Genomic DNA, 13340 nt, shown 5'->3' on the forward strand with positions numbered 1-13340 from the left:
GGCTTGCTACAATATTGCTGTTGTTCATTCCGAGAGCACAACTGCAAGTCAGAATCCTTGGAACTGCAGCAGCACAGACCCCACCCCCCCCCCCCCCCCAGCAGGATTTGCCACGTCATGTTCACATGCCTGAACATGAAGAGACTATATCCTGCAAATATTTCCTTCAGATTGCTTAAACATAGCATGATGCTGCCACTGCATTCAATGGATCGAATGAATATGGTGAGCCTGACACATCTCGCACCCTAAAAGCAGGCATAATCATAATAGTGCTGCACAAACAAACAAGCAACTACAGTCGAACCTCGATATAACAAACATTGATATAACCAATAATTGTATATAAGTACATATCAAATTTGGTTGGCCATGCTTTATTTCAATGGGGCTATAATAGTTGATACTGATATAATGAAATCAGAAATGTGGTGTCCAACTGCGCATCGGTTATACTGAAGCAACTTTTTTGTCTACAGATGCCACACGATATATGTTTTGTAACAAAAATGTAAAATACAGTCACTGACCAATTTTTATCACGATTATTCGGACTTCCCTGCAGCACCACCACCTACCCTTAGCCCTAAAATACTAACAGAAAATACGGACTCTGCACAATGTTTTGGGCATGAACCGCGGGCACGACGCCGCACATATGATGGCCATGAAGAAAGTTGCCATCATACCGAATGGCACATAACTGGATGGAACTTTGGTTGCTGACTCCCAAAAAACAGCGCTGGCAGAGTGGCTGGTGACAAGATGTTGCAGCAAGCTTGCCATCAATATGTTCACCTTGGAAGCCCTTATTCGCGACCAGGCGCAAGATCAGATGCACAGGCTAGACAGATGGTCGCAGTAGTGGAGTACGGATCCATGTGCAGCCTCCTCAGTGTCAAAAAAGTCTGCTGGCGTCAAAACTCGGCAATAGCAACTTCAAATGACACACACTTGATGCGTGTACATGTTTTAGCTGGCGGCTTGGCAGGCTGGACCGCAGTTGGCAAGACAATGTGCCTATCCCACATTACAAGTCTGGCCACACAGTTGCGTATTAGTGGCGACGCAGAGTGCTTGTACGTACTGTACTTTTGAGCATACATACGACATAAAAAATTTTGACAAATTTAAAAGTAATGTTAGGGTGTGGATTATATACAAATCTTGCTTTGAGGTGCGACTTCACATTACCACGCTGCCATATAAAGTTTCGTTATTTCTTGGGGAATCCCATCCCTGCGTGCTGCAGCTTGCTCTTCCCTCTTTCATAGTTGGCCATTCTTCTCTTCTTTACAGACTGCCATTTTGCGTTTTCGCTGAGTTTGCAGTTGGTGAATAGCGCGACGGCAAAGCAGAACTCGGGTCATCTTTTCTTCTTTTGCTTGCCAGGTAATGTAATTGGGGGTGCACATTATACGAGGGCATGGGTTATACGTGGAAAAATAGACTATTTTTGGCAAGATGCTGACGGGCCATCAAAATCTGCAGGATACTTTTTCTGCTGGCCTGTTGTAGGCAGCCCGCTTGCATTTATCTTGCAGAAACACAATCTCGTATTTTCTTTTCTCACAGATATCTACGTGTATGCTTGTAACAAATATGAGATATAACGAGGTTCGACTGTAAAATTTAAGAAAAATTGAATAATACATTTTTCTGTGAGCACTGAAGACCACATTATCAGGGGATAATCAAAATTAGTTCAGCAAAACAAACTTACTGTGAGTATCCTGTTAAAATATCTTTATTTCTCATTTCACGCCTCGCGACAGATGTCAGAAATGGAACAGAAAGAAAGCAAAATATAAATTGCTTACAGCACATTAACACAGGTAAAAATTCTAGAGAGCTAGGAAGCATAATGCTGGCATGACACATGACTTCACAAAAACACTTGCCAGTGTATCAAATAAAGGACTGCCTGAAGCCAAGAAAGGTCATAAGCATCAAGCTCACATCATGTTTAGTACAAAACAGAAGTCCTTTAAACATCTGAGACTATATACTGCACTTAAGAGTCCTGAAACAAGGGTATAAATGCTTTGGCAAACGAGAGTCTATCAATGAAAATGAAATAAGGAAGAGGTAATCTAGGTCAAAACTGAACTTGGAGCATGAAGCATGGCCAATCACTTGCAGGCTAAAATCAAACTGCTGCGTCAAATAAAATTAAGGTTAAATGCTCCGTGAAGAGTATTGGCCGATGCTAAGAAAGTAACACCAGCATAGTGAACAGTGCTGTTAAACCACTAATTAACATACTCCATACCAGGGGACAGGACAGTAAAAAGAATTTTAAAATTTCAGGCCAGTGTAACGTGTCCAGATGGCATAATGAAATTAATGTGAGATTGGCCTAATGTACCAATATATAAAAGAAAGTCCTGTCAATTTATAAAATTGTAGCAGGCAATAATTATAAGGGGGGGGGGGGGAGGGAATAAACTTTTTGCTTGGAAATGAATGACGTAAATTTGCCAGTCAAGGAAAGGGATAAAGAAAAAGAAAAAAAAATTATAAGAAAGAACTACTGCGTCAATGATCCAGGCAGAACACGAGTGCTTGTCGATAAATGCAATGGTGATGACTCACACATTTCACCATGCATAGCCTAGTAGATGAATACAAAGCCTCATGGCAAGTGTACAAACAAAATGCTCTATAAAACAATTATGCCAAAATTCATACAATGTGGCGACCTTTGGCTTACTAAGTATAAAGTTTGTTTCCTTAGATAGTTGTGTACTCTTTGTCTTAGTGCTTTAGCAGTGTGTCCAACAAGACACAAAACATATATGTACACAAACAAAATTGGCACACAAAAGCAAATGACTAAAGAACCTCCTATTAGCCCATACTGGACAAGTTCAGCGTGAAGTCAATAATAATAATAATAATTTTGGCAGTAATTCAATGCACTTTCAACAATTCTTTGAAAAATCTTTCTTTTTTGACAATCCATTGCTAAATGCCCTATTTCTAGATGACTCCAAGCGTAAGACCGTAAACTGTAAACTAAAATCAGTGTCTCTATTCTCACATGCAAAAAAAAAAAAAAAGATAAAACATCCACGTAAAGCACCCACACTTTTTCCACAAGTGCTACAACAAAGCCAACAGTGCATCACAGTGGTTTAACAGCAAAACAAGCAGCGCTGTAATTACTTGACTGTAATGTGCACCCTCCACACCTGCTTTTTCTTCTCAAGGAGGTTCTCAAGAAGAAACTCCTTTTTCAACATCAACTTCAAGCCCAGAGCCAGTGTGCTACAGTTCAAGAATGCCAATTTTTCACAGTTCATCAATGACATGTCTACTGTTGTCATTCTGGATACATTCTAAATACATACAAGCAGCAGACTGGAGGAGAGCAGCAACAACCAACACTGGTGCACGCTTGTCTTGTGCAAATTTACATTTAGAAAGTGACTCGGGGGTGCACCTTAAAGTCAAGTAGACATAGCAAGATATACAGCCCTTACTGCTCATGTCGCTTTCATGAACACAAAAGAACATAAACACACTTGAAATGCAAGCAAAAGCGGCGACGAGGTTTGGACGGCCACGTTGCTTATAACTTGGACAACAGTAGCAGCAGCAACAGCTGCGGTGCGGATGGCAGCGGCAGTCATCAATCACGACCATCATATCACCACTGAGTCGTCGGCAAGGCCTACCTGCCAGCCCGTTGGGAGTGGGTCGTGGCGGACGGTGAGGACCACCTGGTACGATGGGTCCAGCAAGGCCATCACCGCATCCTGGTGTGTGCACTTGGTCACGTCCATACCGTTGACCTGCATCGGCAAGCGCAGGCCACTTGCATCACAGCATCATAGCGATAGGCAAGGGAGATTGCTTTGCTTCCCTCCCCACCTACCCTCAAGACAAGTATACTCAGTAGAAATATGCGAACAAAGACAAAGCATAAATTCTTTGTCTGTGTTCACCATGCATTTGTCGTGTGTACCCGTTTTTGCAGAGATGGCAGCACATCCGCTTTTGCTGATGAAGCAGCAACACTTAAGTGATGCAGTGGCCAAAGAAATCAAAATACAGACTGATAAAATATACTTACTGGAACAGTATGCATGTGACAAAAAGTTATTACAGCCGATTACCGTTAATTGGACCTTGGTTCATTTTACTTCACTCAATTCAAGTACTTTGGAATGTTTTGGAGAGAAACATACATTGTTACGGAAGGAAAAATAATTCATTTTGAATGCAAAAGCACGCCACTTTGTTGTGTTCGATCCCCATAGGTGCCCCACTATGTGCGTAGCGGTCATTAAAAGCTTGAAAATTCAGCAGAGGGGGCTACTGCTTCCCTAGGTGACGGTGGTTACAGCAGTAAGTATCCTGACCTGCACTGATGATGACAACTTGTGTTGTGCCCTGAGCGATGTCTCTCTTGAGGATTTTGTCTGTTCAGACAACAGTGTGGAGGTCTGTGGGCCTCCGACTGACAATCATGTGTACAGTAGAAACTCGGTAAACGGAAATCGCTTAACGCTTCCCTGTCCACGCCTGTACCTATCGATAGCCCATTCCGAATTTTGACGTGCTCAGAGTGCTTTCGGAGAGCTAGCGTAATCCAGCGTATAAAAGAGGAACTATTTTTCTAGTTGTGCTTTCGTGTTTCTTTTTTTCACTGCAGGGCGATTTTTAAAGCGCCTTATAGTCGGGCATGACAAGCGGTCATAGCTTACATCAGGGTACTGTACTGATGTCACGCGCAGATACCCTTCGGAAACAGCAAATTTCGACGGATTCCAACGAGTCCGAGTCAGAATTTTTTTATGGTGCTAGTAGCACAGACTCGGAAGACGATTTTGATTCATCGGACTTCAGCACAGACGGCAAAAGCACATCAAATAGCCCCGGAATGTCAACAAGTATCTGCTGACAGGTTTCATTTTCAACTCCGAACCTTCGAAACTCTCCAAACTCCTAAAGGTCACAGTTCTTATTTGCAGGGTGTCAGTGCCGTTTGGCAGCGCAAAGGATGTAGTTTTGCGCAAAAAGGCGGCTGGGAGTGGATCACGGCATTGCGCAATTATTGTGCTCTGCAGTGCTGCGTGGCGGTTTGTAAGACCCAGATAGCCACTAGGACTGACATTTTCCTTTGTATACAAAGAACGGCCACAGATAGAAAGCTTATATTTGCAGGAATGTTGAATATATAGCCTTTTTGTTTAAAATGCATATCTCAAATTTTTTTTAAATGTACTCTTGGTGCAAAGCAGTATCGATGTTACGGAGTGTCCTCGTGCTTGTAACAAATCTTTTTATTAAATAATTTTTTTCAATGATTTATTAATAGATGTTCGCTTGAACAGAATACCATTAAAAAGCACATTCCTTCTTCTACAAATTGATATCATACATTCTAATATAAAGCATTTGCTGTAGCGCTAAAAAAATCATTTCGTAGACTACGCCAAAACTGCTTATTTTCCCACGGACAGGAAAGTGTTAAGCGGTATTGCTGGTTAAACGAAACAAAAGCCTTTATACGTTGGTTGGTTTTCTACTCGAATAATGCAAAAAAAAAGCCTCTCGTAAATTTGAACTTAAGTTTTCAGAATCCTTAGGAAATGGAAAAACAAAAGCAAGCTCTCAAGTATTTTTTTTTTCATAGAAAGCAAAAATCTCATTTTTTATCTTGAAATGCCCGTCTTCCATGCAAGAAGCCACCCTTAAAGTGCAGTGGCAAAGACTCAAGCAAGCAAAAATGTGATAGATATTTAATGCATAGCATGCGCAGTTCGGGCACTTTTGCGACTCTGCCAGTCACCTTGGACAACCGAAATAAGAATGACTGAAATTTCGTGATGCCTTACAGGACATTTGATAATTTGGATTCCACTAGCACGACTTCGTGCTAATTCAGCCACCAAGTCAAGCATTAATAGTGATGTTTTTTGCTTTGATAAGTTGCTGGTGCCTCCCATAAATCGAAACTGGTGAAGCGTAGCAATACCAGCAAAACCACGGGACAAACTAGCTGCTACATTCTCTTCTCCATTCTTAACAAATCAAACAGTGTTAAGGGGGCATCTGACATATAGTGCTACAACTGTGCACATCTCTCTGAGTAAACGGAACTCCTGTTAATGGGAACCTATTTCTCCAGTCCTCTAAGGTTCCGTTTAACGAGATTCTACTGTGCAGTTATTATATTGACTCAACCTGATTAAGTTTTTCAGTTCTCAGTTTCCACATAAATTGACCAGGCCTGAATTGATGCCATCTTCATTGACTTGCAAAAGCCTCTGACAGAACCTGTCACAATAAGCTTTTTCTTAAAGTCTTAAAGAAGGTTAACACTGCGTGGGGGAAAAAAAGGGACACGCAGAAGGAACACACACAATACACCACGAGCACAGACTGCAAACTGTTAAACAGTTGGCAGTCTGTGCTTGTGGTGTATTATGTGTCGCTTCCGCTGGTCCTCATTTAAACTTTACACGGCCGATAAATCTACTATCCTTACTTCGTATAGCTGTCTACTAATATTCTATCGCAAGTGATGCTTTGCCTCTTGGGTGAAACTGCGACTCATTTTTTTTTTTTTTAGAACATCCGTCATTCACTCTTTGTAATAACGTTGTTATACATTGTGACCGAAGTTTCGGAAGTGAGGCATTTCGGATGTTACGGACTTCAGATAAAACGTCCATTTTTTGTGAGATTATCAGGGTCTGCTGTAATGACAGTCGACTGTACAGAGTATGTGCATTCTGTTGAGATAAATTCAGCCCTAAATTTGAGGCACACGAAAAATCGTAGAATTATTGGTGTAAATAGGACATACGTAAACAAGCTCTAGAAATCTGGCATATTACAATAAAATCGTAAAGGTTGGCAGGTACGCATAAGTGAATTGCAAAAAGCACCAGAAGATGCTTTTCAACAGTGCAGGGCTGCGCTGATAACAGTTGCAATCTGGCCTTGTGTGATTTAACCACCTTTAATGACCAATAAACCTTCCTACTAACGAGTTTCACAATGGAGGCCCTCTGCTCACCTTGAGCAGGCGGTCACCTACTCGTAGCCTTGCACACTTCGACGCTGCTCCTTCTGGCACAATCTACAGCGGAAGCAAAAAGGCCAGCAACACCATATGTCATGTTAATAATCCTTCAATTATTGAATAGTGAAACTTTTTTTAAAACTAGAAGCATCACACATACACAGCCAGACAGGCCCTGTACAATAATGTTTCCGCACATGCAAGTGTATGAAGTCAGCTCACCTTAGACACAAAGATACCAGACTCATCAGCACCGAATGGATGGCAAGGGTGATCCGTGCCACCAATAATGCTCAAGCCCAAAGGACCACCAGCTTTCACAAGTGTAACATCCTATAGAAAGAAAAGGCAGAGGCCAATTTAGTACAGTGGACACGGGATGCAAGCTCAATTCTGTGCACTGCAAGGTTCCCACAGAAAGCAGTAAACATGAAAAGAACAGCCAAATGCCTGATTGATACTGAATTAAAGTAAAACCTTGATAACTTGATCTCATTTTATTTGAAAATTCGGCTACTTCGTAGAATTTGTGCAGTCTTGTAATTTTTAACGTGAAATATACCAGATAACTTGAAAAGCCGGCACGTGTCCATTTGGATAATTCTTAGTTTCTGGTTGTGGCCTCCGAGACCGGCATGCTGCAACACACTTCTGGCTCTGCATATCTAGGAGGAGCTGTCACAAATAGTATGGGAGTTGTAACATGTTTCCAGCTCCTGCAATCGCTTTCTGCAAGACATTTCACATGCATCTGAATTGCAGCAGCGATGGCTCTCTCGGAGTCCAATCTCAAAAAGCCATGCATATATGCTCTGCAAGCTACAGAAACAATCAACGTTACAAGATGGCAAGAATCAGACACCACTAGTTGAGCAAGCACTAGATTCTACAATGTTGGTGCTATGCAGCTTTGCGAAGTGGTTATGCTGTGTGGTGGTGAGTGTTAATTTTATGCATTTCCGCCTGCTGCAATGAAGAGAGTCGGATCATCATCATCATCACCATCATCATCATCATCAATAAACGTGCTGCTTTTGCTTTTTCGTTTCTGGTTCTACCGCTGCAAATACCATACAAGCTGTGTTACATGCGTTGTCGCATGTGTGATGTTTTCTCTCCTGCCGGTACGCTAATGTGGAAGACGAAGTTGCCGTCAGCACCGACAGTGTAGGAATAGGTGCTAGCAGAGACGATAATGAGCCAACTTGGGCACCTACTTTGATGATGATTATCGAGTTCCTGAAATTCATCAGCAGCTCTGCTGGGTAGCGGTGGTGACTGTGAGACACTGCGCATGGTTAGTGGGCTAGAGACAGTGACCTTGTAGTAAACTACCCTACCAAACAATCCAACATCAATTATTACTTCAAGTAGTCCTGCTACGTAGAAAATAAATGGGACACGCTTGTGTTGGGGAAACTTGCCCTTCTATTTGCAGACTAAAAAATGTTTTGGCCAAGTTGAAAATCCACTTAAGAGGAAGCTTTAGCTCAGGCCCAACTCCGATGCTGCCTATTCAAGTATGTACATGTAAAATGCATAAACACTTTTATGAGATAATCACTAGGCCGATCTTAATTAACGTTAAATTCTAGTGACTGTTAGATGTGAAATTCTGATTCAGGGCCTAAAATGTTTAAAAGGAATTTTACAAAATTGGTAAGCTTGAACAAAATAGCAGCACGAAGTTTACAATGTTGTGGCTGTACACTAAGAACAGATATTGCAGTTCTGTAAACTGCATCTGTTTTTGCACCCAAAGTGGACAATTTTTAAATTTCAATTTATATCTTACCTGAATTGGTTATATTGTTTACAAGGTTTTTGCAAAAGTTCTAGTCAAATATTAGTGATTTAGTTGAGAGGCATGTATGATATATTAATTTTGTGCGCTTTAGATGTACTATTCGGTGCAATTTACAGAATTGTAATATAATTTTTAATTACCAAGTTACAGAGTTCTAAACATGATAGTTTCATTTTTCTGAAGATTTGTGATTTCTAACAATATTTATTAAAAAAGTCGGTGAGTTAACTCAATAATTCACAACCAACACTCACTAACTAGATTTTAAGTTTTTCTTTTAAATGCAACAAATCTCGTCAAACTTGGTGCAGTGGTTGCCAAGAAAAACAATTTCTCCTTTCCCATGTATTCAGATGTCCAGTTATGTGCTCTCTTGTTTATGAGCTCATTATATTGCATATTATTCTTGTATTCTTTTAGTACTGTTTAGTATTTGTACTGGAGTGGCTACATTTCTTTTTCTCATTGTTTATTGAAAGAACTGTATCATTTGTATTTTTTTTTCCCTAATGTGTACATTACCGACCCTGTTATTTTTGTACAATGCTTTAATGCTTGTATAAGATGTCTATACATTTTTCCACTGCCTATAAATAATGTATGCCTATTATGTTCTTTTATATGCCCTATATACCGTATTTACTCGCATAATGATTGCACTTTCTTGTCAGAAAAATTGACACAAAATCAGGGGTGCAATCATTACGTGGGTTAAATTTCCCGCGAAACGGGAAAAAAATTTTTTCGTCCCGCATTTGCTGCGGGACACCAAAACCAAAATGGCGGCCGGTGGAGCAAGCCGAACGCGATTTTATTTTCTTCTTGCGAGTACATTACGTGCATTGAAACAGTTTCTTCCGTATCAGTAATGAATCATATCGTTAATATCGGCAATTTTGCGGCAATAATGTAGCCATGTCCACTTTGAGGGGACAGAAACAGATGGGTGCGCTTAGCTGCCAGTGACAGAAACACATGGCCGGCATGCTGCAGAAACTACGGCACCTGTCTTCACTACTATTCTAATACGGCACGTGTCCACTAAGGGTGGGTGAATATCTTAGCTGTGTTACAAGCATCGGCATATGAATAGGGTACACTTTTACCGTATCAGTGTAAACGTGGCTACTATCGTTGCCCCTTGCGATTTGTTGCGTGCCCACGAGTGCAGATGAGAAGAATCAAAAGGTGCCTTTTTTGTTGTTGTTGACCACAACCATTAAAAAGCCTTCACATAATAAAGGCAAGTTTGGCTGCAGCTTTTTTTTTAGTCATGGAAGTGCGGAAAGTGATGAAAGTAATGAAATGAGGCATCTACTTAAGAATGTTTGGTGCGAGCAGACTGCTTGGTTTGTCTTGAAGAGTTGTTCGCGTAGCATTTGACAGATGGTAAGCGCGATCAATATTAGCTAGACTTGGCACACGACATATTGCTGCGGCAAGTTTGGGGTGCGATCATTATGCGAGTAAATACGGTACTCCTTTTAATCCTTCTGTAACGCCCCCCTTACCCAATGCCTCATACGAGGCCTGTAAGGACATTTTAAATAAATAAATAAATAAATAAATAAATAAATAACTTGATCCCATTTATTTGCCATTTATACAGAAGGTGTTTGTTTCAAGGGAGGGGCCAGCCAGTTGAGGACAGACACAACGCATTAGACCAGAAACATTGTCTAACAGGCTCTCAAGTCTTTTACAGTTGGAGTCAGTTTGAGGTTATGAAGTTGGTCTTGCTGTTGCTGTGTGGCCCAGTTTAGTCGAGTACAGCAAAGTGCAGGACGATTTCACATGCTGCTATGTTGGCCAATGACCGGAAAGGAAGGACGTGGGTTGGTTCCGCGAAGAGGGGACGCGGGAGACACACATGTGAGGAAAGAAGAGCCGCCAAGTCTGCACCCTCGCTTGGAACAAATGGGAAGAAGGTCTGAGCTGAACGGGAGCCTTCGGGGAGGCAGCCATGATGATAAAAGGTAGGGGGTGCTTGAGCTCACCGCCACCGCTAATGCCCATGCGCTCCCCACATGTCCCATTGACCTTCTTGGTCATGACCGCTTTGTTTGTGGTCCTCGCCGCTAGACGGGGAAGCGTAATCACGGAAAGTAGGTGCAGCCACACATGCCCATCCGGTTTGAGCGTCACTGTTTGGCATCCCCGCGCCTTTTGAGAATGCCTTGTGAAAACAGCGGTATTTTTACAACCCCTTAGCCGGCTACAACCGATGAATGCTTTTGGGTGCAATCATCATTGAATCCCAATTATGGTGCTTGGAGCGTTCAAGGGAAACGGCCCACAGCTGCATGGGGGGCCGAGTTTTCTTAGTACTGGCAGGGCTGCCCACTGTCCGGTAGACATACCGTCAATAAGCTGTGGTTTCTTGGTAACATTCTCGCAGCTTGCGTGGCAGCTTCTTGCAAGAGAAAAGAGGAGGACATCAAGGCCGATAAGATGACCATGCGTCTTTGAGCAAACCCATCCTCTTGTGCGTTGTAAAGTGTGCCGCTGTGTGTGTAGTGACTTTGAAGAAGAAATGGAAGAGACAAGTGCAGTGCTGTAACTGTCTCTCAGAGGAAGACACCTCGACAGCACTGCACGGGGAAGGGATGTGGGGAGAAAAAGATGAAGACGGAAGAGCAACAACCAGCGCCACTATTTCCACCAATGTCGCATCTGTCACGAAAGTTTTTGTGCTATTGGTTGCAATGGTGTGAACCTGATTGGCTGGTTTGTGACTTTTTTTGTGCAACTGAGGCTTTAAGATGTCATGTTTTGGTTGTGTGAGGGAGCAGAGGTTGGGACTTGGACCCGGACAGACGCCTTGGCGTTTGATTAAAGCGTCTCTTTTCCGGACAACAGCTCTTCCTTCGCGCTGCCACCGTGTGCTCGGGTCATCGAGGGGCGCTGACTTCGGACCTTAAACACCTTCCTAAACTAGCATAGAAGCTAGAAATGCAGAAAAAAGGAAAATGCGATGATAATGCATCCTTTTCTCTGAGTCATTGTGTTTTGCATTCAGTACACCATGAGATGTGAATAACGATAACATTGTTTTCCCCCCCAAATTTATCTCGTAAACTCGGGAATGCCCGTGTGCTACACGGTACTGTGTAGTATGTATGAAACAGCCATTGTAGCCCTGGAATAGCATAGCTAATCCGGTATCCGGTAAAAGGTGAGCAAAAAGTTTCTTTTTCTTTTCAGTTCATGGCTGATATCAGTTGCACCGAATGATGCACATTAACTTGAGCCAGGGAGCATCCCGTAACATTTATCCCTCTAATACCTCAAGAGAATCTCAAGAAAATTTCAAGAAAGATAAATTGACGATTACACAGAGAGAAGAACAAAACAGTGACACATGGATTTACACAAATCAGGGCCAGGACATTGCAACAACTCTAGTCCTATTTTTTCTTCCCTCTTCATACTTTGTCATTGGTCCAAGCAGTGCGTCATCGCTTATGTTATCACCTCGACTGGCTGGTTGGAAACAGCAAATAAGAAGAAAGGAATAGAATCAAGCGATAGGAATTCCAAAACTACCACCTATCCTGCTGAACTATCCTCACCTCTTCTGAGCCAGGTGTGAGTGACAGGACATTGTTGGTGACCCGCGTTGTTGTCGTCTCGGTTAAAGTCGTTCGTGTGATCACCTCAGTCGTGCGTCCCAGGGTCTTTGGTGCTGGGGGGAACTCAGTGGCCAGAGGCAAGTAGGGATCTGGCTGCTGAATCGTCACTGTCACCAGGGGACCTTTCAACCGTTGGGTTGACGGTGATGATGATGGGTTTGGAGTGACTGTCTGCACGCCCCCTGCTGCTGGTGGGAAGCCATTGCCAATGGCCTGGAAAGAGCCACCGCAAAGGATAATGCTGAAGACTTAAACAAATCGGCTGTGCTGTTACCTGTGGAGCACCTCAAACACAAAGCGGGTTAAGCCTAACCTGCTTTGCATCAATTTTGTAGCATACAGCACTTCAATAACCACTTCCAACAATTGCAAACTGCATTGTTTTTAAAACGCTTTATTTCTCATCGCCTCAATTTGTACAAAAACATAACATAGGCTGCTATTTGCGGCATCCAGACTGTGAAGCGCATGATGCAGTTGAGTCGCCTCGCATGCAGTGCAGCAACGCCAGGACCCGACCTCCGAGCTGGGCTTGCCTTGTATTGCAGCTCTCATTCGTGCTACAAGCCTGACAGTGGTAGTCGTCACTAGTCACGAAAGATAAAATGAAGACATCAGTTCATTCACCGACCATTATTTTGCATGAAAAATAAACTGCAGTCGGTGCTTGTGTCATCGGCGGCGGCGAAGCGCTCTGGCCAGGCAGCGAGCACGATGGGGTGCTAGCGCCAACGGCAAAAACATCACTTGAACCATTCTTCTGCCAAGAGGAAAATCTTCCCATTGTGCGGGGTAAAGTTATTGTATACAACTGAACGCCTCTACAATAAAATGACCTGTATAACGAAGGAATAATTCTGCC

General features: G+C 42.6%; 1 protein-coding gene across 9 annotated transcripts in view; it reads right to left on the bottom strand.

Moving 5' to 3' along the window:
* LOC126536215 (protein scribble homolog) overlaps nucleotides 1-13340 on the bottom strand; it is a 174849-nt gene that overhangs the window by 54895 nt on the left and 106614 nt on the right. For 8 of the 9 annotated variants that reach the window (XM_050183098.3, XM_055073869.2, XM_055073868.2 and 5 more), the window contains exons 24-27: nucleotides 12419-12691; nucleotides 7262-7372; nucleotides 7034-7096; nucleotides 3681-3797 (exon numbers count right to left, since the gene is read on the bottom strand). In XM_050183098.3, the coding sequence (XP_050039055.2) occupies nucleotides 3681-3797; nucleotides 7034-7096; nucleotides 7262-7372; nucleotides 12419-12691 (564 nt within the window). The remainder of the gene's footprint in view (nucleotides 1-3680; nucleotides 3798-7033; nucleotides 7097-7261; nucleotides 7373-12418; nucleotides 12692-13340) is intronic. The other variant, XM_055073872.2, reaches the window with a different exon arrangement.

This window comes from Dermacentor andersoni, chromosome 4 (assembly GCF_023375885.2).
Source record: "Dermacentor andersoni chromosome 4, qqDerAnde1_hic_scaffold, whole genome shotgun sequence".
Lineage (NCBI taxonomy): Eukaryota > Metazoa > Arthropoda > Arachnida > Ixodida > Ixodidae > Dermacentor > Dermacentor andersoni.